The 27,382-nt window shown below is 46.8% G+C and overlaps 2 protein-coding genes and 1 long non-coding RNA gene across 6 annotated transcripts in view; 1 reads left to right on the top strand and 2 right to left on the bottom strand.

Moving 5' to 3' along the window:
- The first annotated feature begins 60 nt into the window (after positions 1-60).
- On the top strand, positions 61-18,519 carry CEP57 (centrosomal protein 57). Its single transcript, XM_083736921.1, has 11 exons — positions 61-257; positions 3,052-3,211; positions 6,443-6,622; positions 8,849-8,970; positions 9,743-9,859; positions 10,914-10,991; positions 12,332-12,448; positions 12,719-12,799; positions 13,728-13,954; positions 15,136-15,280; positions 17,187-18,519. Exons 1-11 carry the CDS (start codon positions 228-230, stop codon positions 17,391-17,393), a joined length of 1,464 nt encoding a protein of 487 aa, XP_083593047.1. The 5' UTR covers positions 61-227; the 3' UTR covers positions 17,394-18,519.
- LOC310843934 lies at positions 7,015-8,840 on the bottom strand. Its single transcript, XR_014563797.1, has 2 exons — positions 8,399-8,840; positions 7,015-7,647 (listed from the first exon to the last, which is right to left on the bottom strand). It is a non-coding gene; the product is annotated as an uncharacterized lncRNA (long non-coding RNA).
- Positions 15,207-27,382, bottom strand: part of MTMR2 (myotubularin related protein 2) — a 43,757-nt gene continuing 31,581 nt past the window's right edge. The window contains exons 12-16 of one of the 4 annotated variants that reach the window (XR_014563600.1): positions 27,187-27,279; positions 26,561-26,674; positions 25,323-25,499; positions 23,799-24,071; positions 15,207-15,311 (exon numbers count right to left, since the gene is read on the bottom strand). Coding sequence is in view for 2 of the 4 variants with exons in the window: in XM_083736728.1 (XP_083592854.1) it covers positions 23,910-24,071; positions 25,323-25,499; positions 26,561-26,674; positions 27,187-27,279 (546 nt within the window). In the remaining 2 variants the exon portion in view is untranslated. The other 3 variants (XR_014563601.1, XM_083736728.1, XM_083736729.1) reach the window with 3 other exon arrangements.

Here is a 27,382-nt window from a genome sequence, read left to right as displayed (position 1 = left end):
CGCGCCGTAAAAGGCAACGCGGGAGGGGCGGTTACATGTTGCTCTTGGGTGGGCCGAGGCGAGGCTCCGTTGGCTGCTTCACATGCCACTCAACAGAGTGGCCTTGTTGGCGCGGCCGCGGTGTTTGTGGGGCAGCTGGAGGAGGCGGGAGGCGGCAGTAGCCTCCGCTCTCCGGGCCCCGCTGGCCTTAAAGGGACAGGCGCCCTCCGTGGGCGCCCTTTTGCGACATGGCGGTGGCGGGGGATCTGGAGAACACGGTGAGCCCTGAGGGGAGCCTGATGGAGCGGCAGGCCCTGAAACCACCTCTGGTTTCCCTTGCGTCCGCGCGGGAGGTTGGGCGAGGCTGCTGGGGGGGATGAAGGCGCTCTATACATGCGCAGGGGCACGCTCGCCCGCGAGGGTGAATTTCGCGGATTCTCGGCGCTGGCACAGTATAAGGAGGGATCTCCAAGCGAGCCCTTCTTCGCACCAGAGCCCTTTCAGCTCTCAACAGTATTCATTTTGTTGCATTTGTAGCCCGCCTTTTTCCCCGCGAGCTCAAGGCGGCGGGCGAGTTTCTCTTCCTCCCCGTTTTATTCCTGCAACGACCCCGTGAGGTAGGGTGGGCTGAGAGAGAAAGTGTGACTGGCGCGCAAGGCCACGCAAGGGAGTGATTTAAACCCTGGTCGCAATATTTGACAGAGGTCAATAGTCGGGGCTCTGCAGGGCATTAAGCACCCACTTCCAAGCCTGGTATAGGTGCTCATAGAATTGTAGAGATGGGTTATATGGTCCAACCCCCTGCAGTGCAGGAATCGTGCCCACAGCCATCCCTGGGTTCGCTCGAACCACTAACCTTTTGGTTAACATCATTGAACCATTGCGCCACAGAGGGCCATCCCCTGGTCTTTCAAAATTGCATTGTCCCCATACTGATGCTGCTTTACTCTCCCATTATCTCTTTTCCAAATGCCCTACAAATGTCCCTAAGAACATAGGAAGGATCTGTTGGGTCTGGCCAGTGGCGCTTATAAATGTAAGGAACCGCAGAAAGAGAGAGGAGGGAGTTGAAATAGAAAATGTTAAAACTACAGTATGGTTAAACTATGGTTATCTCTGGGAATAAGGTGGTATATAAATTCAATAAATGAATGAATTAAAAATTAAAAGAAAAAGGCCAGTGGCTCATTTAGTCCAGCATACTCTTATCACAGTCGGAAACCAAATAGATGTCTGTGGGAAACCAGTGAGCAGAACATTAGCACAAGAGTGTTTTCATCTCCTGTGGTTTCCAGTAATTAGAATTCAGGGCCACACCTGTAGGCTCCTGGTGTTTTATTCTTGTAGTCAGTCTGGCTGAGAGTGACTACAACTCCCATCAGCCTTAACCATGGGCCATGCTATGCTGTGTCCGATGGAAACTGGAGTCCAACAACATCTGGAGAGCCACAAGATAGAGCGGTAGTCTCGTAATCTGGGGAACCGGGTTCACGTCCCTGCTCCTCCACATGCAGCTGCTGGGTGACCTTGGGCCAGTCACACTTCTCTGAAGTCTCTCTGCCCCACTCACCTCACAGAGTGTTTGTTGTGGGGGAGGAAGCGAAAGGAGAATGTTAGCTGCTTTGAGACTCCTTCGGGTAGTGATAAAGCAGGATATCAAATCCAAACTCCTCCTCTTCTTCTAAGTAAGTGTTCATAGGGTTGACCCATGGATCCATGCTCTAAATATATCAGCTGGGAGCTATGCTCCCTTTGAGTCCTTTCTGGAATCTCTAAGATTGTAGGGTCAGACTACTAAAAATCCTCAGCCTCCTACCTCTTTCTTTGTATTGTCTGCATGCTTTCAGGGACTCGCTTGAGTGCTTTTGCAGAATGAATAATTCTGATTAGTTTCTCTCATCTACCCCCTGTCTTTTAAGTGTCCAGTTTCTTATTCCAGGAGAGAAGCTTGGTGACAGTGTTGCATAGGGACCAGCTGAGCAACATACGGAAACTAAGCATTTATCACTTAAGTTGGGCTCAGGTTATGGATAATAAGTCATAAAAGATGCATGTGCTGCCCTCTGCCATGTGGCTTAAGCCATTCACTGAGGGTGTGTAGGAGGCAGGCAAAGGGGTTGAAAATAGCTACAGTGAAAGCGTGATCATGGCAGCTCAATTGTAGCCATGCCCAATCTGACATTGCAATCCTGTTAATGTTTAATTGCAATCATACTTGCAAAAAAGACGAACTAAGAGGGGCTTCGTAGCCCGTTCATCCACATGTACCTCATTGGTAGTCCAAAAGAAAGAACTACCTACTTTTTGTAACTCTTCTGTGCTTGATCACCTAGACACAACACTTATTTATCAGAGGCGATCAGATTTGGCCACCTGCAAGCCAACGTGGAATCAATCTGAAGTTGTTTGGACACTTCTGAACAGGCAGGACTGAGGGACACAGTCATAGCATGGGTCAAGTTTGTTGATTTCATTTCCCCCGTCACCGGGGAACTCAGGATAATGTTCCTGGCCAGCTCTTATCTCTGCTATCTTGCCTTTCCTCCAAGGAGCTCAAAATTCTATACATAATCTCGCTATAATATCCTGCAAAATCCACTTAGTAGGAAAGTAAGTTTTGTTGAACTTGGTGGCACTTCAGTCAAAGTAAACTTGAATAGAGTTGAAGTGCAAGTTTCCTGGATAGCTCAGTTGGTTAGAGTGTGGTGCGGGTAGCGCCAGGTTGCAGGTTCGATTCCCGTAAGGGACACCTGCACAATCCTGCATTGCAAGGGTTTGACTAGGTGGTCCTCTGGGTCCCTTCCAACTCTATGATTCTAAATATTCTCCATGACCCTAGTCTGCCACTGAAACCACTGTGCCACACTTGCTTGGTGTTTTCTGTCATGCTGCTCCTGTTGGCTATGTGGTGAACTTTTTCTTAGGTTTTCCTAAAGACCTACTTCTTCATCAAAGGCTTTTTGGACGCTCATTCTAATTGCACTCTGAAAACTCAAATTGGTCTTTCTGGACTGATGAGGCATCCTCTGTGTCTATTAGACAGCTCAACTGACCATCTCCACCTCTTTCCAGGGTGCTGCTTTCCTTACAAGTCACAGGACCTCATCCTTCACAGATGGGCTTTCAGCAGCATCGTTTACGGAGTACCCTAGGCACAAACCTTTCATTAACGCTGACTTGCGACGACCTCCTGCCAAGCCAGTCATTGCATATCCAGAGAGTAACAGCAGAGGTAACGATTTGACTTGGAGGAATTGGGGTAGCGTTGGGAATAAGTTTGTGGTTTGTTTGTTTGTTTGTATGTCCATCTCGAAGGTTCACAACCCTTGAATCAGTGTGAAAGCACTACCCTTGTTGAGGGGGGTGGGATGCCCATGGTTGTTTTTTTTTTTAATGACTTGTAAAATCTTATCAGCTGATCTGAAGAAAACTAAAAGGTGGATTGTTTTAAAATGCAGTGGCTTCGTGAAAATACGGTCCTTGTGGGTTTTTAAGAACCAGTTGACAATGGGTTGCTTTCTCCCCTAGGCTTATTCTTGACCCTTGTTTCTTCTGCAATCTTTGCTTCCCAACTCCCCAATGCCAAGGAAAGCGGCATCTTTGGGTTACTTCAACCAGTAAACCATATGTTCTTTCAATGTGACTTTGGGAGGCCTTGTTAGTTTATTCAGCTCCGGCCCTTGAGCTGATACGGCTCATCTTGACTTGAGCCCAGCAGAGCATAATCCCAGAGTCCGCAAAAGAAAGGATGAGGTCAGGTATGGCTACATTGCTATTCTTTACTTCTAAGCTATGCTGAGAGCATACAAATATACATCTTGCCTCTCTGAGAGCAGAGAGCAACTCCAACAAAGAAACGACAGAACAAAGAAACAGGAAACCAGTGAACGTCCTATCCAGTCTCCCTTTTCCATGAGAATCCAACAGTAACTTGACTGTGGAATGAAAACATAGTCCCATGACTCGCAGCTGCTGCTCAGTGGGGGAAACAGAAACTAACAGGCCTTGCTCCATGTCCCCCACCCCCCTCTGAAGTCAAGCATGTGGATATTGTGGAGCAAGCCCTTTTCTGGAGCAGCGCTCTCTCTGGAATGGTTTGCGGAAAGAGATTTGTCAGGCCTGCTTCTTTGTCATTTCTGCTCTCTTTCTGGGAGTCCTACGTGAATCTGCTGTTGCATCTGTATTAGGAATGGGGAATGTCAGGCCCAGAGACCAAATGCAACCCTTCAGGCCTTAACAACAACAACATATTATTATATTTATACCCTGCCCATCTGGCTGGGTTTCCCCAGCCACCCTGGGCTGCTTCCAGCAGAATAGTAAAATACAATGATTCATCAAATATTAAAAGCTTCCCTAAACAGGGCTGCCTTCAGATGTCTTCTAAAAGCCCAATAGATGTTTATTACTTTGAAATCTGATGGGAGGGCATTCTACAGGGTGGGCACCACTACTGAGGAGGCCCTCTGTCTGGTTCCCTGTAACTTTGCTTCTTGTGAGGGAACCGCCAGAAGGCCATCAGCACTGGACCTGAGTTTCCGGGCAGAACGATGGGGGTGGAGATGCTCCTTCAGGTATACTGGGCTGAGGCCATTTAGGGCTTTAAAGGTCAGCACCAACACTTTGAATTGTGCTCAGAAACATACTGGGAGCTAATGGAGGTCTTTCATGACCGGTGTTATGTGGTCTCGGCGGCCACTCCCAGTCTAGCTGCTACATTCTGGATCAGTTGTAGTTTCTGGGTCACCTTCAAAGGTAGCACACTGCAGTAGTCCAAGCGGGAGATAACCAGAGCATGCATCACTCTGGCAAGACAGTCCGTGGGCAGGTAGGGTCTTATGACCATTGGGACTCCCCTTGTCCAGGCCATATACTTGCTGAGCCGTAGCCCACACATTCCCAGCTTTTCACCCTCCTTAAGTGCTTTTGACTGGCCAGGATGTGTCACTGGACTCTGATCATATTTCTGGCTTGATTGGATGGAGGGCAGAGGGGTATGTGAGGGTAAAGAAATGAGGCTACAGTACAAAGGCAACCTTCATACTTATCACTCTTCCCATTTCTGTCTCTGGCTCAGACATAACATCCTGTCCACTCATTTCTTACAGTTGGGTGGGAATAGTCAAATTACAGGTTCCCTGACCTTGGAGAAGTAGGTGAAGATAGCATTTGAGAAACTCAGAGCTTAAAACTACCCTGTGAGATCTAAATTTCCTTTCCTTTTTGAAGTGGATGCTAATTAAATGTGGGTTATGCTGGCAAGGAGCTCCGTTGGCTATTACAGAGAAGTGGGTCTGCTAATTATTGATGAGACTTCCTTTCAGCTCTGCCAGATGTCAGAGCCTGGGGAACTGAATTCACACAGTGTTGGTAGCCTTCTGTTTTCCTCCTTGGCAGCAGAAGGTCTGTTTGCTCAAATATTTTCTCTGGGAATTATTTTATGGTGTTGATTCTGTATGTGTGGCTAGATGCTGACTCACAAGTTCAGGGCCAGTTCTGCTTCAAATGTGACTGGGATTTGGGAATGTGGAGTCCAGTTCCAGATATTTTTACTTTAAAAAGCGTAGAACATACACAGTGTTTCTAAAACTTGGGTCCCCAGCTGTTGTTGGACTATAGTTCCCATCGTCCTTGACCACTGGTTCTGCTGGCTAGGGATGATGGGATTTGTAGTCCCACAACAGCTGGGCACCCAAGTTTGAGTAACACTGCGTTAACAAAAGTTCCAGGGAAGGAGCAATAGCAATATAATATCAGGAAGGTCTTGCTGAGGGCAAGCTTTAGTGCCAAAAGTCAAATGTAAGGCTGTGCCAATATCCATCCAATTTATTGAAAAATTTCTTTCCTCTGTGAAAGCAGCTCTCCTTTTCTTCTGCCTCATTTTCAAAGTACTTTATCATTCCTTTAGAATTTGGGTGGGTGTTGTGTTTTGAGCTTACCTGGTTGCTGGAAGGTGGCCAAGGGCGGTATGTATGCTTTCCTTTCCAGTAACCATTTCTCCAGCACTCCTTAAGCCTCCCTCACTGCCCGCACGTCCTGATTGACAAAAGCGCAATGGGAGGAGCCACCTTTAATTGGAGAGCGGACACCCAGGGAGGCTGCAGAGTACTTGGGAGATGATTTGGAGAATGAAATAAGGGCACCTCACAACCACCACACCAATCAGGTAAGCACAACGAAACACACCACACTATCTAAGATTCACAGAAAACTGGATTTTGTTGTAACTTCATCAGATGTATAGCCTAGGAACAACATATATCAGCATATCCCATTTGGGCTTCAACGCCATCCTTGTGAAATAGGTTAGGGAGGGAGCTTGGGACTTGCTCAGGTCCACACACAGCTGAATAGTCTTTGAATGCAGCTTTCTGCAGTCTTAAATCCAACCCTGTATCTGCTGCATCACGCTAGCTCATTAATAGCTGGTTCTAATTGTATTTAGCTTTGTTGTTGTTGTTAGCAATATTCTCAGCTCTGAAGAACCTGCAAGAGAAAATACGGCGGCTGGAGCTGGAACGGATTCAAGCAGAGGAGAGTGTGAAATCTCTGGCCAAGGAAACCTCAGACTATAAGAAAGTGCTGGGCGAACAGCTGATGGAAAAAGAGCAGACAAAGTTTGAGGTGTCCAGGAAAAATGAAGGTATGCAAATGTCTCCTTTGCTCAACTACAAATTAATAATCCTAGGGGTGTTTGGATGAGCCCCCTTAAGTTATTCAGTGAGGTCATTTCCCATGACCCAATATGTAGGCTGTCCAAAGTGAAACACGCCCCCCCCCCGCAAATCTGTGCATCTGGACAGCATGTGAGCCTATCAGGATCCTCTATGCACCCTATGGCATGTGTGTAAGAGGGAGAAACAAGAAGCAAAGGGGTAGAAGAAACAGGTTAATGTCCAAAAACTTAGAGTCCAAAGCATTTTGGTACATTGAAGAGGATTCTGGCACTGGAAATGTTTTCCAACGATCCAACTCCCGGTCTATCTGGGGCAGATGTATGCTATGTGATGCCTAAAGCTGAGATGCTCTGAAAGAGGTGGGGGAAACCATTTATTTTTGCATGTTACCTTCTTCAGATCCAAAAAGATCATTATTCTGCAAGTAGCAGCTCTTTGCTTAGAGTAAGGGTGGGCAGCCAACTGCCATGGAGACCTTCTGGGCTATAAATTCCCATTGTCCTTGGTCAGCATAACCAATGGCCAGGGACGAAGAGAGGTGTAGCCCAGGACTTCTGAAGGGCACCAGGATGCCTAACCCAGCTCAGCATGCTGAGCATATCCTACACAACCACATGGATGCACATTTGAGGGGAGGATCAGTTGTGATGAGCAAGCTGCCTTTCAGGGGAGCTTGCCTGCCTCCTCCTTCAGGAGAAGCTTCCAAGAAATCCCGGATCACCCTGAAACACAGTTTGAAAACCCTTGTGTTGGAGAATCAGTGTCGTTAAGGCAAGGTTGAAGAGATCTATCCAGGAGCCTTTACTGTATTGGTAGCCTCATGGAATTAGAATGCAGAGCCCAGTTCCAAAAAAACCTCCAGTTACCATGATACCTGATTGTTCTTACTTCTTGTGGAACTGACAGATGTCTTTGTATGGCTCCCATTGTCAGCGTACGGCTGAAGTTGGGAGTATGGCTGTGCTTCAGCTGTTGCTCGTTCTCCGATCGCCTCTTCTGTGTTGAGGCACAGCTGCAGGTGGTCTGAGTATCTCAGCTTTGGGCTCTGCATAGTATATATCTGCCGCACGTACGTATGGCATCTTATCTGCCCCATTGGTGTTCAGATGAGTGCTTCCTCCACTCCATCTCTTGGGCCATTTAGAATTTTGAAGAGCCTGTCCTTGCTCTGTTGTAGGGCTGGGCAATATCTGCTTCCCAGCATCGTAATATACTGCTGATATGGCGGTATATTATGACGTCAGAAAGGAGGCGGGGAGGAAGAAGGTCGTTGCTGGCCACAGAGACAATTGGCATCACTGTGTGCAGTTTCTGCCTCTTACTGGCGAGGTCGGATAGGTGGCGCTGCCCTGGGCCGAGCACATCAGCTGCTGTATTGCATGGTATGAAGCCGGTCTCCCCGGAACTGCCAACCATGGCTCACCCTGACCACAGTGTCTCACCACACAAGCAGTGGCTACGAGGAGCCAGTGTTCAGTGCGAGGAAGAATGGAAGAAGGAGGCAGCCTGCCAGCGCTTGCACAGCCAGAGAAAGAAAATGAAGATGTTGGCTGGCAGACAGGCAAACCCCACTCCTGAGGCCGGTGGCTAGGCTGGGGAGGGAGGGAGGGAGTGGGCGAGCATCAGGTGCCTGAGGGAAGTGCGCTGTGCTGGCTGTAAGTACGTTGCCCAGTAGGGTTGTATCCATTGTTAGTCCCACATGGACCCATTGAAATTGACGGACACGACAAACTTATGCCCACCAATGAGTCTACCCTGAATACAGCTGGCAGTACCCCATAGCTTGCAACCTGTATAGTCCTCATGGGATCCATTATTAGCATTGGGGCTGTAAGGTAAAGGTAAAGGGACCCCTGACTATTAGATCCAGTCGCAGATGACTCTGGGGTTGCGGCGCTCATCTTGCTTTATTGGCCGAGGGAGCTGGCGTACAGCTTCCGGGTCATGTGGCCAGCATGACTAAGCCGCTTCTGGCGAACCAGAGCAGCGCACGGAAACGCAGTTTACCTTCCCGCCAGAGTGGTACCTACTTATCTACTTGGCACTTTGACGTGCTTTCGAACTGCTAGGTGGGCAGGAGCAGGGACCGAGCAATGGGAGCTCACCCAGTCGCAGGGATTTGAACTGCTAACCTTCTGATCGGCAAGCCCTAGGCTCTGTGGTTTAGCCATCTCTCATTGCCCTTTTTTCAGAGTTGGCAGCTCAGCTGGCAGGTGCCGAGACTCGCTGCAGCCTTCTGGAAAAGCAGCTGGATTACATGAAACAAATGATTGCACAGGCGGAACTCGAAAAGACCACTGTCTTGCAGAAGCAGGTACGTCGTCTGTCTTAATGCAAACTCTATGAATTTCGCCAACAGCCATAATACATCTGGGTTATACACACACACACTTGTGGAACTCACTGCCTCAAGATGTGGTGATGGCCACAAGCTTAGAAGGCTTTCAAAGCTGAGTGAGACAAATTTCAGAGAAGACGTACTAGTCCTGGTGGGTATTTCCTACCTCCAGTATCAAAGTGCATCTGAAAATCAACTGCAGGTGAATTCCAACCGGAGGAGCTGTTGCCTCTTCATGTCCAACATTTGGGCTTCCTCAAATGTGGCATCTGGTCAGCTTCTGTGGGAAACTGAATGGCAGAGTAGGTGGACCATCAGTCTGGCCCAATCAGGCTTTTATTAGGTTACGTTGTGGGACTGGGTTGCCATCATGCGGATCTTGAAAACTATTCCTTCATTGAACAGTTTTGCCACCCTATCTGCTACTGGGGCCTGCTGTTGACATGATATAGGCCCTAGTCTCAAACGTCACAATATTCAGCCCTAGAATTAAAAGGTTTGACACGAGCCTTTTGACACACACACACACACACACACACACACACACACACACACCCTGCTTCACTTTTCTCCCATTATATTGCTGCTTTTTAGTGAGATGTTGCAGTTGACTAGGGTTGCAGACTTTTACTGCTGTTGGCTACCCCTGTGCTTTTCAGCGGCAGGCAGAAATTCAGCTGGTGAAACTTCCCGTCACATCTTTCTTGCCTCCCCACGCCATGAATAACTTTCCTCCTCCTCTTTCCAGGCCACATTAGAAAGAGAGAGAATCCTTGATCAATCACATGTGACATCTAAATTGGAAAGGTTGGATCTGCTCGAGAAAGAATATGCAAGGCTTACGTCAATGCAGTCTCATGCAGAGGTAGGTTGTGTTCGTTTGGACGCCCGAGACCAGGTTTGTGCTCATTGTGGATGCTCAGCATTCTTGTAATGTAGTGATGGAGAACCTGTGACCTTCCAGATGTTTCTGGGCTACAAATCCCATCATCCCTGACCATTGGCCATGTTGGCTGGGGCGGATGGGAGAGTCACAACTTTCTACATCCCTGTCATCATCATGCCCCACTAATGGGCTTTCTAGACACGATCTGGCTGGCTATTATTGGTCTGATACAAGAAGGACTTCCTTAACGTTTGAATCCACTCAATTTTTATACTGGAACTTGGAGCAGAGATATATAAATGACCTCAGTGGGACTTACTCCCAGAAAACCATGTATAGGGTTAACAGTCTGAAAGTTGCAGCATTGTCCTGCTATTTTAAAGGTAAGCATGGCACGTGTTGTGTTCTAAACACTGGGATATGTTTTATCCTTTCTTTTATTCATATGCAAATGAAATCAATTAAATTCATTTGATTGAGTTGATATAAATATTTCTTCAGTAAGATGGCAGCCGTACTAAGTAGGGTAATGTTTAGATTTTTTCTGCTGCTGTAGTGTTCTGCATGAGAACCTCTGAATCCCAAATTCTGCTCCAATAAAACATGAAATCTGCTCGCAAGAAAACCTAGCTCAGCCCCAAAATTATGCTATGCCACATTTATTTAGCTTAATATGGTGTGTGTCGTACACTCATATTTAGATTCCTCTCCTCCCCCCCCCCCCCCGCCATCATGCCACCTATTTTGATTTTTGTAAATTTAGTTCTCTTCTGGATTCTCCTAGTGGTTGAATATAACTGCATAGATAGCCATGTCTCCTACTTTTGTGAGTTGTGGCTCTGGTAGTCTCCAGATCTGTTTCTATTATGTATTCGTTGTCTTTGTATTCTACTCCAGAAAGGTCAGAGCAGATCTTACTCCCCAGCAACCCTAAAAAGAGGCTAGATTATTTCTTCCCTTTAAAAGAAGGAGGCAGGCGGCAAGACTAAATTGGCTGTTGGGTGATTTTAGGTTTTGCTTTTGTTTAAACTAGAAAAAAATGAAAGAGCTGGAAGAGAAGCTCCTGGAGGAAGAACAAGCACGGAAACGGGTGCAGGAAAAAGCGGCAGAGGCAAGTTCTTCCTATTTGTGGCCTGAATTTCTCTGCAGAGGATTTGTAATGCATTTGAGGCCTCCTTGCAGAAACATGGAATAATCAGAAACTTCATTCTGTGTGTAGGCTACAGTCATGGTAGAATTTATTTTCAGAAGATTGCAAGAATATGTCCAGACACAAGCTGCTGGGTAGCATAAGGTCTTCTCTGCAGGCCTGCTGGTGGGCCAGTTATTGTGGTCTGCAGATTATTGATTTTACAACACTGCAAACATTTTTAGTTGAAAACCTACATCCAGTTTGTTGGGATAGAACTTCCCCATGTCCAGCCTTTAATGCAAATGCCTCCAATTACATGCAGTAGGTATATATATAGAGATTTGTGTATCAGTTCCATGCCTCCATCACAAAGTAGACTTCTCCAGCCTAGTGCCTGAATTTGCACTACAATTCTCATCATCCCTGACACTTGCTCATGCTGGCTTGAGCTGCTGGGAGCTGGAGTTCCAACAACATCTGGAGGGCAGCAGGTCGGTAGAAGTTTGATACAGAAGCAATGGAACAGGAGTTTGGATAGCAGCTCTGGGTTTTTCCCATATAAGGCCCTGGTACCATCCAAGGGCAGGCTAGACTTTTGATGGGGGAAACTAGGGCTGGGATGAATATCTAATAATACTGCTTTGCACAGTGAACACAATATATACACTATATACACCCTATAAACAGTTGCCTTAAGAAGTCCCTCCTCTCTCTGAGCCCAGAGAGGGTTTTAGCTTTCAGAATCTTTGCTTGGACCAATTCCACAAAGCAAGAATGAAGTCCGATTGCCAAAGTCCTGCAACTACACTGTCCTTTGTCCAGTTTTCCAACAGCCTTTGGATCTTCAATTTCTCTCCGACCAGTTTCAGTGTATCTCTGCACATCTCCACAGTTTCTCTCCCCTATTCTTCTCCATGCAGGAATGCTGAAAAGGGGGCCTCTTACGTAGGCCATGTTGCATAGCAGCAGAGATAAGGAATCACAAGCCCTTTGCAGCTGCGTTTTAGGAAGGAACATTCTTACCAGCTTATGGAGGAATTAACACTTTCCTCAACAAATGGATGCCTGTGGCTGAATGTGTTTAGCACTTCTGGACTGTGTCCGGGATGAGGAGCTTCCAGCCCTTGTAATATTGTTGGGCCACAGTTCCTATCCCCTGACCACTGTTATACTGGCTGGGGCTAATGGGACGTGGGAGTCCTGCAACATCTTTGGGTTGACCCATCTGTGGGCTGAGCCTTAGCTGGCAAACCGTCCCAGCTTCTATTTTTTTGAATTAAAGAAAATAATAATAATAATCCCCAGGCTTATCTTGGCAGCTTCAGACTGGTTTGGAGAAGAACAGACAGTTGCTGGAAGCGCAAACGCAGCCTGTGGTGTTGGTGGAACCTTTGAAACCAAAGAAGATCAAGAAGAAAGCAAAGCAGCTGGAAAAGGTGCATCACTGGTGCTAAAAGAGCTTAGATTGCATCCCTGTTTACCTGTGGCCCGTAATCCACATAAAGCCCTGAATTCATGCAGCCCTCATAGATGGGGTGGAGGTGAGGGACAGCTGTGGGGACACCCCCCCCCCCCAGTGCTGCAGACTCTGCTCTTTATTGGCTGTAGTTTCGCCTGTCATCAGTTCTGGCTCCTCCCACCATTTGTTGCCACCCTTGAGTGACTTAATTTCTCCTAATGTGCGTGTTTCTCTTCTCTCTTTTCAGAATGACCCTGGAATGGTTCACTGCCATGCACAGCCTCACTATAGGCTGCGGCTGGGGGATGTGCCTTTTGTTGCTGGAAAGGTAAGGAATCAATGACTTCCCAAGCCCTGATAACTGAATGGAGGGCTCTGTGTTCAGAGACAATACTAGGAAATGGGGCTTCAAGGTACCCTAGAAGTCGCCTGGTCCAACCTTCTGCTTGGGGTGGAGAATCTTGCAACCACGGCATCCCTGAGAGCTGGCTGCTCAACCTGTGTCTCATCTCCAGCAAAGGAGAGTCTGCCACCCCCCAGAGGCTGTCTCTTCCATGGGCAAACAGCTGTTTCTCCTAATGTTCGGCTGAAATCGGCTGTCCTTTCCACCCACTGGTTCTTCTCCGCTTTCTGCACAACATGTTGCTGGCATTCATCTGTCTCTGGAGATGGTGGAGGAGTGTGTCTTTGGAGGAGAGGGCAAGTCGTTGGATGGTTGCAGCTCCTGCAGAGACTGATGTGGGAGAGACATGTTTTGTTGCAGCTGGGGCAGATGAAGGCGCCCAGCTGTGGGTCTCAAACCCTCCGTGAGTTAGGCTCTGCACAGATATTGGAAGGCTGCTATCACAGCTCCCCTTAATTTCCTGTCCCAAAGTTCTAACTCCGTACAGTCATACCTCGGGTTACAGACGCTTCAGGTTGTGTGTTTTTTGGGTTATGGACGCGCCGAAACCCGGAAGTACCGAAACGGGTTACTTCCGGGTTTCGGCAGTCACGCATGCGCAGAAGCGCTAAATTATGCTTTGTGCATGTGCAGAAGCGCCGAATCGCAACCTGCACGGGTGCAGACGTGGCACTGCGGGTTGCGAACGTGCCACCCGCACGGATCACATTTACAACCCGAGTTTCCACTGTAGCATTGTAGCATTTTAACCAGCGTTATATGTACTGATGCATATCCGTGGTACATTTTGCTCAGCGTTCAATTCCCCAGGTCACCTTTGTCCTCTTCACCTTTCCCCTCCCTTTACTTTCAGTCCACAAGCCCCAGCCACTCCGTGGGAGCCAACGTTCAGCATGTGCTGCACCTGATGAAGCATCATTCAAAAGCCCTTTGCAACGAGCGCGTGGTCAGCAATGTCCCCTTGAGCAAGCCGATGGGCAGAGGAAGGAGGAACTCCGGCTCTTCCATTTCTTCCACGTCCCAGGGAGACCTTTCCGAGGTGCTGTTGACGCTGCAAGACGAACTTGGGCAGATGAGCTTGTGAGTCAAAACACTTGCGTGCCTTGCGGATCTTCTGTGTTCCATAGTGTGACTCTCGATTCTGGTAGCCACGCCACAGACCCCCTGAGCAGAAGCGCAGGTCACCCTTCACAATTCTATCTGAATGTCGTTGGAAGCAAAGTCTGTGTTGCTTGCTCTCATGGAGAGGAGCATTGGATTTCAGCCTTGGAGTGTCAAAAGAAAACTGCTAGGGCGGTTTTGATAGCTGGGTGGGGCTGCCCACCTGCCAATAACCAGACATCACAATGATCCCAGATGACCCAAAATAATGTATTTCCTTTGTGAGCAGGCTGGATTGGAAGAGCCTTGCTTTGCCGACTTGAAATCAAGCTTGGCAGTGCAAAGGAATGTTTGTGCACACAGCAAGCCCTGCTTTGCGAACTCCAAAGCATGAACAGTTCTTCCGGGGCTTGCTGTCACTGCTGATAGCAAGCCCCGCTTGTCAAGGAATAACGGGAGCACGCTTCAAGACTTCTGATTGTTCCTTTGCAGATGCGTCCCTACCCATTACGACATCACAGATGGTGTCATGTGTAGGGCAGGTGGGCATGGTTTGGGGGAAAGGGCCTCTATATGCTGACGAAGAAAAGGCACTCTGCACATACTCAGAGACACTCTTATAGGGTTCCTGGAACTGGAGAGGGGGCAAAGCAAATAAAGTGATGTCCAGAAGAAGAAAACATGCCCAAGTGACATGCTACTGCAAGGAAGTTGACTAAAATAATAGAATAGGACCATTCTGCCCCTGAGAAGAACCCCTATTAAAATGGTAGCTTTGCTACAGTAAAGCATCTGTTTGGGGGTTTGCCTCCCCACCCCATGCAAATGCACTTAAAGACAGACTTCTTGGTCACATTGTAGCCTCCTCTCTTTCCCTGCCATTCCTAACGATGATGGATAGCCGACAACTTAATCCACCAATTCTGTTTTCCTCCAATCTATCGCAAACACCCTTTATGTTGGTAAATGTGCTTATTCATCTGCCTGGTAACCAGTCGAAAAAATATTTTTTGTCGCTGGTTTAACAGCTCTAGATTTTGAATTTGGATTGTGTCCTCTACTTGCAAAGCGACTCTGAAAATGTATATGAAGCATATTCTTAGAGAGCAAAAAGCAAGTTTAATCCGCTCCCTGCCCTGAATCTTTCTATTGCATGTAAGCGATCACCAGCAGCTGGTAAAACTCATCCATGAGGCTCCAACGATTGCCGTAAGAGAAGACCTGGAGAGGGAGCTGGAAGGGCTGGTGAAGAAGATGGAAGCCAAGGCAGAACAGATCTGTAAAATCCAGAGGCATCGGGCGCGGGTGAGTTGCCCTTCTGCCTGAGTTCTGGCACCTGGAAAGAAGGAATCATTACAGTCACTCCCCCCAAGAAGATGCTGGACTACGACTCCCATCATCCCTGACCATTGGGGCCAATGAGAGTTGGAGTCCACCACCCTTAGAGGACCGCAGGTTGAACAACGATGCCACAACTTTTGAGCAGCTCGATTGCTTTTTATAATAGTGGTGGCAAAGAATTATGTAGTGCCCCGCTGGCCATCCCTGCACAAGGCAAATGTACAACAGATAAAGGAGGTGCACCTGAGCTTGTACTCTCTTCTCCAGGGATGGAGGAAGCTGTGGCTTTCCAGATGTTGGACTGCCAACAGCAGCAGCCAGCATGGCCAATGGTCTGGGGTGCTGGAAGCTGTAGTCCATCAACATCTGGAGGGCCACAGGTGCCCATCCTGCTCTACTCTGATTAGAGCAGCTCCAGATGTTTTCAGACTCCCATCGCTTGGCCATGCTGGCTGGGTCTGACTCCACCATTGGTGGGCTGCAGCTTCCCCTTCTCCGATTTAATGCACTTCTATTCCACCTTTCAAAGTGTGAATTGGTCCATTGATGAGTATTTTATGCTAATATGCACCACTTAAGATAACTGATTTTCCATTAAGCCGTATATAATTTATTGCGAAATAAATAAATAAAACCTAAAAATGAATGTCAGGGTGGCTTCAAGCCGTAACTCAACGGTAAAACATCTGCTTTGCATGCACAAGGTCCAGTCTCCAGGTAGAACAGCTGGGATAGCTCATTTTGTACACACAGCATGAGACTCTGAATCTCAGGTTTGTGGGTTCAAGCCCCACATTGGACAAAAGATTCCTGTATGGCAGGGGGTTGGACTAAAAGACTCTTGTGGTCCCTTCCAACTCCACAATTCTGTGATCACTGAAATATTGAAGTGCTGCTGCCAGTCAGTGTAGACAGTGCTAAGCTACATGGACCAATGGGTCCAACTTTGTATAAAATAACATCTAGAACAACCTATGAGGAAAAAAACATGTTATGGTTGTAATAGGAATTTTATGGTCTTAGATATATGGTAATGTTCATAAGTGTACCAAGCAAGCACATACATAGATCAGCACAGGAAGACCGACCTGGAACCATTTTGATTCCTAAACTGACTCTCTGCAAGGTCAAAATGGAAAAGCCTCCACATTGTCTTTTCCTTCACAAATCCTGTCTGTGTTTGAATAGGGTGTGAGCCTGTGACCTGGCCCAGGAACTAAGTATTTATCACTACAAAAGACTAGCCAGGCTACCCGGGAAATCCAATCAAGTAACCTGCCAGACAGGAGATAAACAAGGACAAGAGACAAACAACATTTAAATTTCTGTTTAGACCGCCTTTTCTGTGATGTAGGTATGATGTATCAGAGGGGTGGTCTTAGGTTACACCCCTTCTGTGATGTATGTATGATGTTTCTGGGGGTGGTCCTGATCTACAGGATGGGAATTTCAAAAGTCTTTATAAGGCCTTGCACACCATTTTTCTGGGTCCTCCTCTTCTCCTGCGTGTGAGGGGAGAACCCTGTTGCAACAGATCAATAAAGATCAAGCTTACTAGCTGCTTTGCTTCTCAATATTCTCTGGTTGGCCTCTGTTATTCTCTCCTACCAATAGGGAACCTATGTAAGGACTCTATATGGGCTCTTGGATACCCCATAAGGGGGAAAGGGCAGATTTTGTTCACAACATGGTAGAATAACTGTAGGACATAATAGGTGTATAGAATATAGTTTTCTCGATGATGAGAAGAAGAAAAATCTCTCTCCCCACAGAGTTAGTGAAGGGGATTGGAGGAAGGAAGAATATCCCTGAGGTAAAAAGCAGGCCATTCTGAAATGCCCTCTCCCCTTCTCCTTTTTTGACCTCGCAGCTGGCGAAGCAGAAGAGGGAAGGCAGGCTCTCTTGTCCTCAGCAGCCAAGCAGAGGCTGCGAAGCGAAAACGAAGGTCAGCCGGGTGAAAGATGCCGGCCTGAAGAGGAGACCCGGAGAGCAGGGCAAGAAGAGTCTGCAGTTGCTGAGGGAGATGCAAAGCATACAGACCTCCCTTCAGAAAGATGACAACAGTTGGGACTACTGAGGCGTCTTGCGTGTGTGTGATTGTTGTTGTTTTTTGCACCTTTTCCGGCTTGCTGGCTCCAATCTCAGCTGCCTTCCTTGCCGGGCTGCACTTTCTAAACAAAAGCCCCTCGTTCCCCACCTGTGGGCCTGATCAGATTACAGCCCCTAATCCTGATGCAGGAGGTGGGGAGGGAAGAAATAAGATAACCCTTATTATTCTTTTAGCACATTAACAATCCCTTTGCTGTGAACCATTGTATTCTCCCCACCCTACAACTCAGGCAATTAATCTAATTGCTCACCAGGGAGGACTCTTTCCTAAGCCTAGAGGCAGGCAATAGTGATTTTCTTCCCCACTCCCCTCCACAGAAGAGGGTATGATGGAGGCATAGTTGTCTCCGGTATGCAGGTTTTGCAGGTCTTTGCCCTGCTTCAAAAATGTCCACTGCTGTCTTGACCAGTGGGGTGAAAGACACAAAAAGGGTGTTATTACATTACCTTTCAACTCTCCTAAAATGCATTGTTTTGTCTTCTGCCTTAAACTGCTCCCTTCCCTGCATTTCCCCCCAAAATTGCTTTATGTGTGGTGTTGGGTATTTTCCACTTCAGATGTTCAAACGTTCTCAGTAAGACGTTCTCATTTCGAAATATGGAAGTTTTGTAAGGAGTGACCTCTTCAATATTCAGTTTGCTACCTAAAGGCTTTTACCTCAGCTTATAATTAAGGATGCGTCCTTCAGTGTTTTTCCATCCTTGGAATCTTAATAATGTGGTTTCAAAGAGGAACTGAACAGCTGTCTGTATCTTCTCTCTTGGTTTTTTTCTCCTTGCAGAAGAGTGAAGTCAATGTGTTTCTTTAAAAAAAAAAAACCACACACAACAGCACCTCCGATCATGGCTGTTCTGTTATTGGCAGCTGGTTTTTAACTTGGCTTTTAATAATTTTATCCTTAACTGGACTAGGAGATCTGGTGGCTGTCGTGGTACTATGGATTTTTATAGACACACACATGCACAGAGATATATTATTTATTACATTAATAATGTAAAGTCTTTCCAATGATTGGAATGGAATGATGACTCAAAAATTGTGCTTTTTGAGGTTTGATTGGGATCCAATAAAGGCAACTTGCCAATTGAATAAATTAGGCAGAAAACAGCTTCTCTTGAACTTTTCCACTTTACAAGTACCAATGCAACTCAGGGATCCATATGCTCTAAACCAATCTGGAAAGCCGGTTGCATTCAGAGATTGATGCTTTTGCGTATGTTAAGTATAGCCTGTGCTTCCTGCAGTGAGACTGGCCAGCATGTAACCTGGACAGTACATGCAAAATCCTCAGTCTGCTAGAGCAAAAACAAGGTAGCAAGGGCCCCTGGCTGTTTTTTTTCTGTGGCTCGGCTGCAAGCTCCCCTCCCTCACCCTCTTTTGTGGGAAGACAGCAAGGCAATGCTGTCTTTGCCATCTCTGTTCATATGCCCTGAGGAATAGCAGCAGGACCCACGGCTCAGGGGGTGTCATGCATCACCTGGTTCTCCCTGAGCCGTTTCTGCGTCATGGCAGGACTGTCTTTGCATGAACTGGAACGAGACCACAGCAAATCGAAAGCAATTGAATATGCCCTTCCTTTTGTCAAGAGTTGTGTCCCAATCCCTTCTTGGCCCTTCAAGCCTTAAGCAAGCCAGTCTCTCTCTGGCAATGCAAGTGGAATGCAAAATGTTTAACAGATGTGCCAACTTTTGAGATATATTTGCAATTAAGTTGCTTCCACCTTACCTTAGTTTCCCCACCAACTGAGCTCAGATACAGAAAGCACCTACCTTAAGCAAATTCCCACGTGTCCAGAACAAGTGACAGCTGTACTGTACAGTCATGTTAGTGGTGACATCAGATGATCATTCGTCCTTGAGCGACTTGGAAGCACCTGAACGTTGATTGCTCCCTTGGAAAGGAGACCACAAGTAGCCCCACGGAAGACTGATGCACAAATAAATATAAGGCGCTATTTTAAAGCTAAAAAAGAAAAACCTAAATCATACACCAGTCTTAAATGTGCAATTGCTGGTTAGTTCCTTGGAAGGGTTCAAACCCTGCAAATATGCTTGTTCTTGTACGTTCCAAGTTTGACCATATAAACAGTTGAAACACTACCAAGAAACGGCAAGAGAACATTTTGGTACTTTGTTTATCATAGCTCTTTCCGTTTGAGACAATACATAGTCGATAATCATGTTAAAAATAGTAATACACAGGAAAGTCGCCACCCAGGGCAACCTAATACAGTCAAAGGGCCTGCAGAGTAGGTTTTGGTCTACACAAGAGTCGGAAACCCGTGGCCTCCAGCTACTGCTTGGCTACGGCTTCCATCACCCCCGACCAGCGGCTGTGCTGGCGGGGGCTGATGGGAACTGGAGTCCAGGAAGATTTGAACTGGCACAGAGTCCCCCTTACCACCATTGGTCCGAATAGAGAACAGAATGGTAGAACAGATTGTACCACTTCAGACTGCAGGTGAAGGAAATGGCATGTTTTAAATGCTCTGTTGTATGGAAAAGCAACCAGAGTTTAAAAACAAAACCCTAGCGCAGCATGGCCTGAGCTAGGCCCATTCCCCCCACATTTTGATAGTTTATTGGGAGCTTTTTATAGGGAAGAAAATTACCCTGTTCTGCCCCCCTGCCCTGTGGTCTAAAGTGGGACAAGTTGCTCTCATTCAGCTGCAGGTATGCACCAACCCTAGGCAAACTGCAGTGCCCTAAGTTGTCATAATCAACGTCCACCGTCCGTTCACAAATAAATAATTGCACCCTTTTGCTTCCAAATAACAGAAACCAATGCCGGCAAGTAACAGAAAGGAACAGGATTACGTTACATTGTAAAGTCAGAGCGATGCCATACTTTGCTGTGGCCATCTTCAGAAAGATCCTGAAGACACATTTGGGTTACAGGCAGGGTGTGCTTTTCAGCATGTAAACTGCACACTTGGGAACATTCAGTAAAAGGAGAGGCATGATGGCCAAGAAAGTCTAGATTGGGGACCTTGAGATGTTGAGCTCCCAGTTCCCACCAGCCTTGCTTTTAGCAGTTCCAGGTTGGGCCTAGTCTCACAACATGGGGATTACATCAGTTTGCTCTACCATCCCTGCTCCCCCTTCTCCCGACCTTTTAAACCCAGGCAAACGCTTCCATCACTGATGAAGAAGACACTGCCAGAAATATAAATGTGTTGTCCCCTCCATAATTTCTGCCACACCCATCCTGGGAAAGGCAGAACGCTGGTTTAGAACATGAAATAACAACCAGCTAGTAAGAGGTACAGTGGAACCTTGGTTTACGAACTTAATCTGTTCCGGAAGTCCGTTCTTAAACCAAGACGCGCTTTCCCTAATGAGGCCTCCCGCTGCCAGTGCCCTTTGGCTTCCGTTCTTAGACCAAGGTAAAGTTCGCAAACCAGGACACTACTTACGGTTTTGCGGAGTTTGTAAACCGAATAGTTCGTAAACAGGGCTGTTCTTAAACCAAGGTACCACTGTACTTTGAAACACATCACAGTCTTGCTTGAAGATGTGGACATGCCCAACTGCTGCTGTTGCTTAGGGGTGGGGAACCCATGGCTCCCCAAATATTGTTGGACTACAACGCCCACCATCTCCACCCATTGGCCATGCTGGTTGGGGAGGATGTGGGCTGTTACCTAACACCTGGGATCCAAGGTTGGTGAAAGATGATTTATGGCAAGCCAGGGGCATCGGCAAGGATGGGTGATGGAGCTGTTAGTCCAACATCAGAAAGACTGTGGGCTCCTCACCCCGGCACAACAGCAAGAGTTGGACACGCTGGGTTCTTCCAAGAGCATGGAGGATAAAAAAGCTAATTGGCTTGGCAGAGCTCACCTGTTTATAAGGCGTTAGACAGGTGAGAGGAAAAGCAAGGAAACAAAATGGGGGTTTAGGCAGCAATCATCTGCCCATCACAATGCAATCACTTGTTTACTTGCTCAGCACCATCGGTGGAGAGGCATTTGGTGACCCTTTAGAGCTTTTAGCAGAATGTCCAGCATTATGCACAGCCAAGGGGGAAGAGGGAGCCGATGTGTACGCTGCACAGACCTGGGGGAGCCGCAATGGATCTCTGTGCAGGCCGAGAAAGGCACCCTGCATGCATACATGGAATTCTTAAGAGAGCAAGATCCCAACCCCCATCATCTTGGACCTTTGGCTGGGCCAGCTAGGGCTGAAGATCGCAGCAGCTGGAGGACCACGCATTCCCCATCCTTGTTTTAAAGGCCACGGTGTCCAGAGTTGGGGAGTGCACACTACCTTGGTGTCTCTAAGTGAAGCATTTACGTTTTGCCCCCACCCCCAAAATAGTAAAGGTGAGGCTCAGCTTCCACAGAGTTGAGTTTGGGGATGTTTTTGCTCCTTTTCAAAAACCTATAGTTTATGTTTGCTCGGCTGAAGACACACCTTACCAAACCGGTACCAAGACATCGGTACAATAATGGCAAGCGGTGTCTCTCTCACACAGCAGAGAAACCACGCTGGCCATCTGTGGCTGCTTTGGTGCAGGAGGTGGGACTTCACAATCCTCCGCTCTGTCATCCTGAAACGCCCGTCTTTGCATGCACACCACTGAACACGAGGCAGCTACAGCAGTACGACTGGGATGTGCCAGCACACACACACACACACACACACACACACACAAATACACCAATCCCTTTTCAAGTCACTGGAACAACGCGGTAGAACCCAAGCAACAGAGACCACCATCAGAAAGCAACGTCACATCACCCACAGCCTAACACTTCACAATGCGATTCCCAGTACGTTTCCCCCGCAACCCAACCCATGCAGAAAGGAGACCTTATCCAACACCATTGACATAGTGTGTGTGTCAGTGTGTGGGTGCAATTCTTTCCCCAAAGTACATGATTAATTCTCTTTTTTTCTGATGTCAGGAAAGACAAAACATACTCCTGGCAAACTTCATAGCTCCCCATGTCCCCTTTGCCAATAGCAATAGAAACCAGAGGAGAACTGGAAGACTATGGGTCGTTGGCACCCCTTAGTTCAGGGATGGGGCACCCGTAGCCCTCCTGATGTCGTTGGACTCCCATCAGCCCCAGCTGGCATGGCCAATGCTCAGACTATGTGGTCCAACAACATCTGAACGCCACAGGTTCCCCACCCCTGCCTTAGGACAGTGTTGATATTTGTGTCGTAGGGAATGATGATTTTCTTGCTGCTGCAACTTATGGGGCTGGAGAATGTCCGAAAAGGGGGACGCGGGCGCAACATGGAAACGCTTTTCAACGGAACTTTCAAATAACATGACGTTTCTACTCCGATTAAGTAAGGCATTGCTTTAGCACTGGAACATGGTTAACTATATTTAACAGCAAATTGCTAGCAAGTAGTACCCAGATATTAATGAATGTAAAGCTCTAAAGCCTCGTGACGATGCTCCCTTGTTTTGTTTTGTTTTAACCCAAATGATGAGAATTAAACTGTTTATAGCGAGCCATTCTTCGTTTTTCCAAATCTAGGGGGAGTTTAATTGTCAGGTGACAACCCCCATAAATTTTGCTAGCTGTTGATGTTGCCTCTTGAAGCGGGGGCAAGCGAACTGTTGTTCATGGTCCACCCGTGGACAGCAGCTGCCTGCAGTGGTTTTTTTGTGGCTACAAAAATCCCTCAGCAAATATGGTGGCCGTGCAGGAGCAGAACCTGCCATACAAAGCTGGCACAGAAACTGTGTTCGGCTTCATACCTATACAAAGATGGCACTCTGTGAGTCAGATGGATTGCTGTCACCTTTGCTTGGGGAATCACTGGCGGCACAAAAAGGCTGCAAAGAATGCAAAGCACTGCCTTAAGAACACGATGAGACTGGGATTTCCTCCCAAATAATGGGACAAGCTCCTTTGTCGACAGTGTCCAGAAACCAAATGAGCACAACTGCTTCCATGTGCAGACGAAGATTTCCAAATTCTTCCCTTTTCTGGAATGCAGTTCTTTGTTGTTGCCATTTGCTTAGGTTCCTCTGAGTTTTTGGGAGCAGCTCATCAGATGGCGAGGGAGGGGACAGGATGATGCAAACTACACTGTGGTCATACCACTGTTTGAAGTCTGCAGCTTCCAGTGTGAAAGCAACGTTCTCCGGTTCAAAGCAACACCACCGCTTTCACAACTTGAGCTCAATGAACAAGTGTTCTGGTTTCGTCCTGGGAGGCTGTGCCAGCAAGCTTCCTTGTAACTACGCCCCCGAGTAAGATAATTATATATGACGCCTTTAAACGACAATAAGCAGAACAAAAAAGAAAAAAGGCTTTCGCTTCCTGTAGTGTTACATCCTTAATAATAATAAACATAATAATAAACCCTGGTGCAGGGACGTAGAGTAATAAATAGTGTGTCTGACCTGCTTTCTAAGTTCGCAAAGTTTTCTCTTTTTGAAGTTTCCATTTCTGGAAAAGCTGCCATTATCGCGCGATTCTGGAGAGATGACAAATCGAAGAGTCTGCAAGCTGCGTCATACCACAGTCTGGACCGGGGTGGCACACTGGGCAGGAGAGCTGCCTCTCTCAGAGGAGGAAGTGGAACGGTTGGTGATCTCTCGCTGGAGCTCTTCCACCTTCTTCTGGAGCTCGGCTCGTTTGGCCAGGAGTTCCTTGTAGCGGTTGTGCAGCGGCTCCTACAGGAAGACAGGAAGCATCACACTCAAGTCTTGGGAGATGGAGGAGAACCACAGGTAGGAGCTTCATTTGGACCAGAGATCAGCTATTTTTAGCCCCGAAGATATTTTCAACGCCAGAACTAAGGCCCAGAACCCAGCGAAGTACATAGCTTGAAAGTTTTAAACAACTGTATTTGGCTTTTTTAATGTAAACAGCGAATGGAAATTTTTCTAATGTTTTTCTTTTAAATTTTGTTTCCCACTTTTTCTCTCTCTCTTCTTTCTTTTTAAAAAAGCAAAACTTTTCCATCCCTTGATTATTTCTATCCTTCTGTTATTTTTGCTTCTTCTTCTTTTACTTTGCTCTTGCTTTTATAAGCCAGCCTGGGTTAGCAAGGAGACTACACACAGATGGAGGTAGTGGATGGTTGGTAAACAACCCTGTGTGAGAGACAGGGAAGGGAAGACCTCCCAGGGTAAGAGACTGGGATAGGAAAGGAAAGTTCCCAGGTGAGAGAGCTTGGAGGGTCCAGCTCTATCTCTGTGGGATAAGAGTTTAGATCTACCTTAGACTTTGTGTTTTTCTTTTTATGTTTTTCTTTTGGCTTAGTTTTTTTATTTATTGCAATGCAGTATGAAAAGTCTCAATAAAACTTTCCAACACAAAGAAAAGAAGAAAAAAGAGATAACACAGTGAAGCAATAACATGTAAACCATGGTTTTTTTAAAAAAGGTAAAGGACCCTTGGACGGTTAAGTCCAGTCAAAGGCAAATTGGGTGCGGTGCTTATCTCGCTTTCAGGCCGAGGGAGCCGGTGTTTGTCCACAGACAGCTTTCCTGGTCATATGGCCAGCATGACTAAACCGGTTCTAGAGCAACAGGACACCATGATCGAAACCAGAGCGCATGGAAACGCCGTTTACTTTCCTGCCGGAGTGGTACCTATTTATCAACTTGCACTGGTGTGCTTTTGAACTGCTAGGTTGGCAGGAGCTGGGACAGAGCAACAGGAGCTTACCCCATCACGGGGATTCGAACCGCCAACCTTCTGACCGGTAAGCCCAAGAGGCTCAGTGCTTTAGACCACAGCACCACCCACCTGCGTCCCATAGTTAATCATGCCTGGCAAGGGCGCGAACCTTTGGATCAAGCAAGCTTCTTGTCCAGCTGCTCTCAGCCCAAGCATGCGCTCAGGCTCTGAGAAGCATGCAATGCAGAGAAACTTGACCTCCCCAGTTTTCACCCCTTTCCTCCTCCTAGTCACCTTACCTGTGGCTTCATCCGTGGGTTCCACCTGATGTAGTAGCCTACCCAGAGTTCCAGGTGGCGCATGCTGGCCACGGGATACAAAACGTGGTTGGTGTAGCTGGCATAGAGAGGATTGGTGAAGTCTTCAAGCTGGCTGTTTATATAAGACCACAGCGAAACCGTCTTTTTGGGAAGGCCCTGAAAAACAGGAGGGAAGACGGATGCTTTACTGTATTTGTGGCACTTTAGGAGAATGCCTTAGCACAGTTCTGGGGAGTTTTAGCAACTTGCAGAATTAGGACTACTACTTCCATTATCCTTGACCAGGAGTCACTGGAGGGCACCATGTTGTCTACCACCTGCTTTGTAGAAGAGACATGGATCTTCTATTTATTTATTTTCTCCCTTAAGATTTTATTAAAGCCTTTGCACATGGATCCACATGTGGTGGAACTGTAAAAAGATCAGACAGTTTTGGGAAACGATTTATAATGAACTTAAGAAAATGTTTAAATGCTCTTTCCCTAAAAAGCCTGAAGCCTTCTTGCTAGGAATTATGGGTAATCAATCTCTCTTCACAGGGAGCTTTCAAAAAGGTTCAGGAAATTCTTTATGTATGCTACAATAGTTGCCACAATTCTAATCGCAAAAGATTGGGAGAAGCTACCCCATCCAAACCAGCCTGGCAAAATAAATTAAGAGAGTACGCTGAACTAGTGAGACTATCAGCAAGGTTTTGAGACGTTACAGATGAAAAATTTACCAGAGTGTGGGACACCTACAGAGTTTATGTAAAAGAATATTGTCAAAATATCAATCGAGGTTTTGGCAGGTTTTGATTGAGTTTCTGTCTGTAATTATTCTGTGCGTTGATTATTTCTGTCATACAGTTTTAAAAACAATAAAGCATTAATAAAACTCAAATAAAAAAGATTTTATTAAAGCCTTTTCATGATACAATAAGATAAAAGGAACCAATCTCCATATAAACCAAAGCAGAGAAAGAAAGAGAAAAGAAAACGCAGAGTCCTCTCTCTCACCCAGAAAGTGGTAGACCCTCCCAGATCTCACCTGGGAGCATCCCTTTGCTCTCTCAGTCTCTCACCTTAGGAGGTCTTCCCTGCTTCTCACTTGGGGTCCTTCCATCCACCCTCATGTGTGAGTAACCCGTGGGCCCCAACAACAGTACATAGGAAAGCAAAAGGTGGTTTCTTTTGTAAGCAGCCCCTGGGGTTTGGGGATGGCTGTTGCTGCTTTACCTCTTTGACTCTCTGCTGCTCACTGTTACACAGAAACGTCCCAAACAAGCAGCTGTACAGGTGGTCCAGGACGGTGATCAAGAAGCACTCGTTGAATTCAAAGGCGGTGGGAAACTTCAAAAGACAAGCGGTTGAGATTTTGTTTCCACCAGACACTTCCCCAACGGGACATGAAAACATTATTCCTGCAAAGTGTTTATACTCGAGAGAATATGGGGCTGGGGAGTATCGATGAGAGGAGAGGGGTGGGAGGGAAGGGAGAAATGGACCACCCCTCTTTTGACACCCAGTTAAGAATTTTATTTACAGGATTTATTGACCGGTTTCCACTGAGAGATCTCAAATCTATTTTATGTATTTACAAAAAAAAACAAACTATTCATACATCATTATTCTCTCTCTCTCATACATATATGGTCATTATCACATCTTGTGGTAGTGAGTTCCACAAGTTAAATTACACATGCGTACTTTGTGCTTTAAAAAGCAACAATCCCCAAACACCACCCTTGTACCTAAGTAATTCGAATCCTCTCCTAATAAAAGCCCCTTATTTTAAAAAAAACACAATAAAAATCCCAAGCTCTGTCCCAACAAAAGCCCCGTATGTACCCCTAGAAATCTACCTGTCTTGTCATCTGCCAGACACAGTCCACAAACTGGAGGAAAACAGGAGATCGGTCTGCATCTGCATGGTTCCTGTCTCCGTGACCGACTCTCTAAAACAAAAGGAGAGGCCACAGGATGTGTATCTGAAAACCAGTATCGTTTATAGAAATAGGAGTCATACAGAGCAAATCGGGCAAATCACCAGTGTGCAGA

Source organism: Podarcis gaigeae (assembly GCF_964106915.1).
Source record: "Podarcis gaigeae genome assembly, chromosome: 4".
Lineage (NCBI taxonomy): Eukaryota > Metazoa > Chordata > Lepidosauria > Squamata > Lacertidae > Podarcis > Podarcis gaigeae.
Note: the sequence above shows the minus strand (reverse complement) of the source record. Positions and strands in the feature narration are given on the sequence as shown.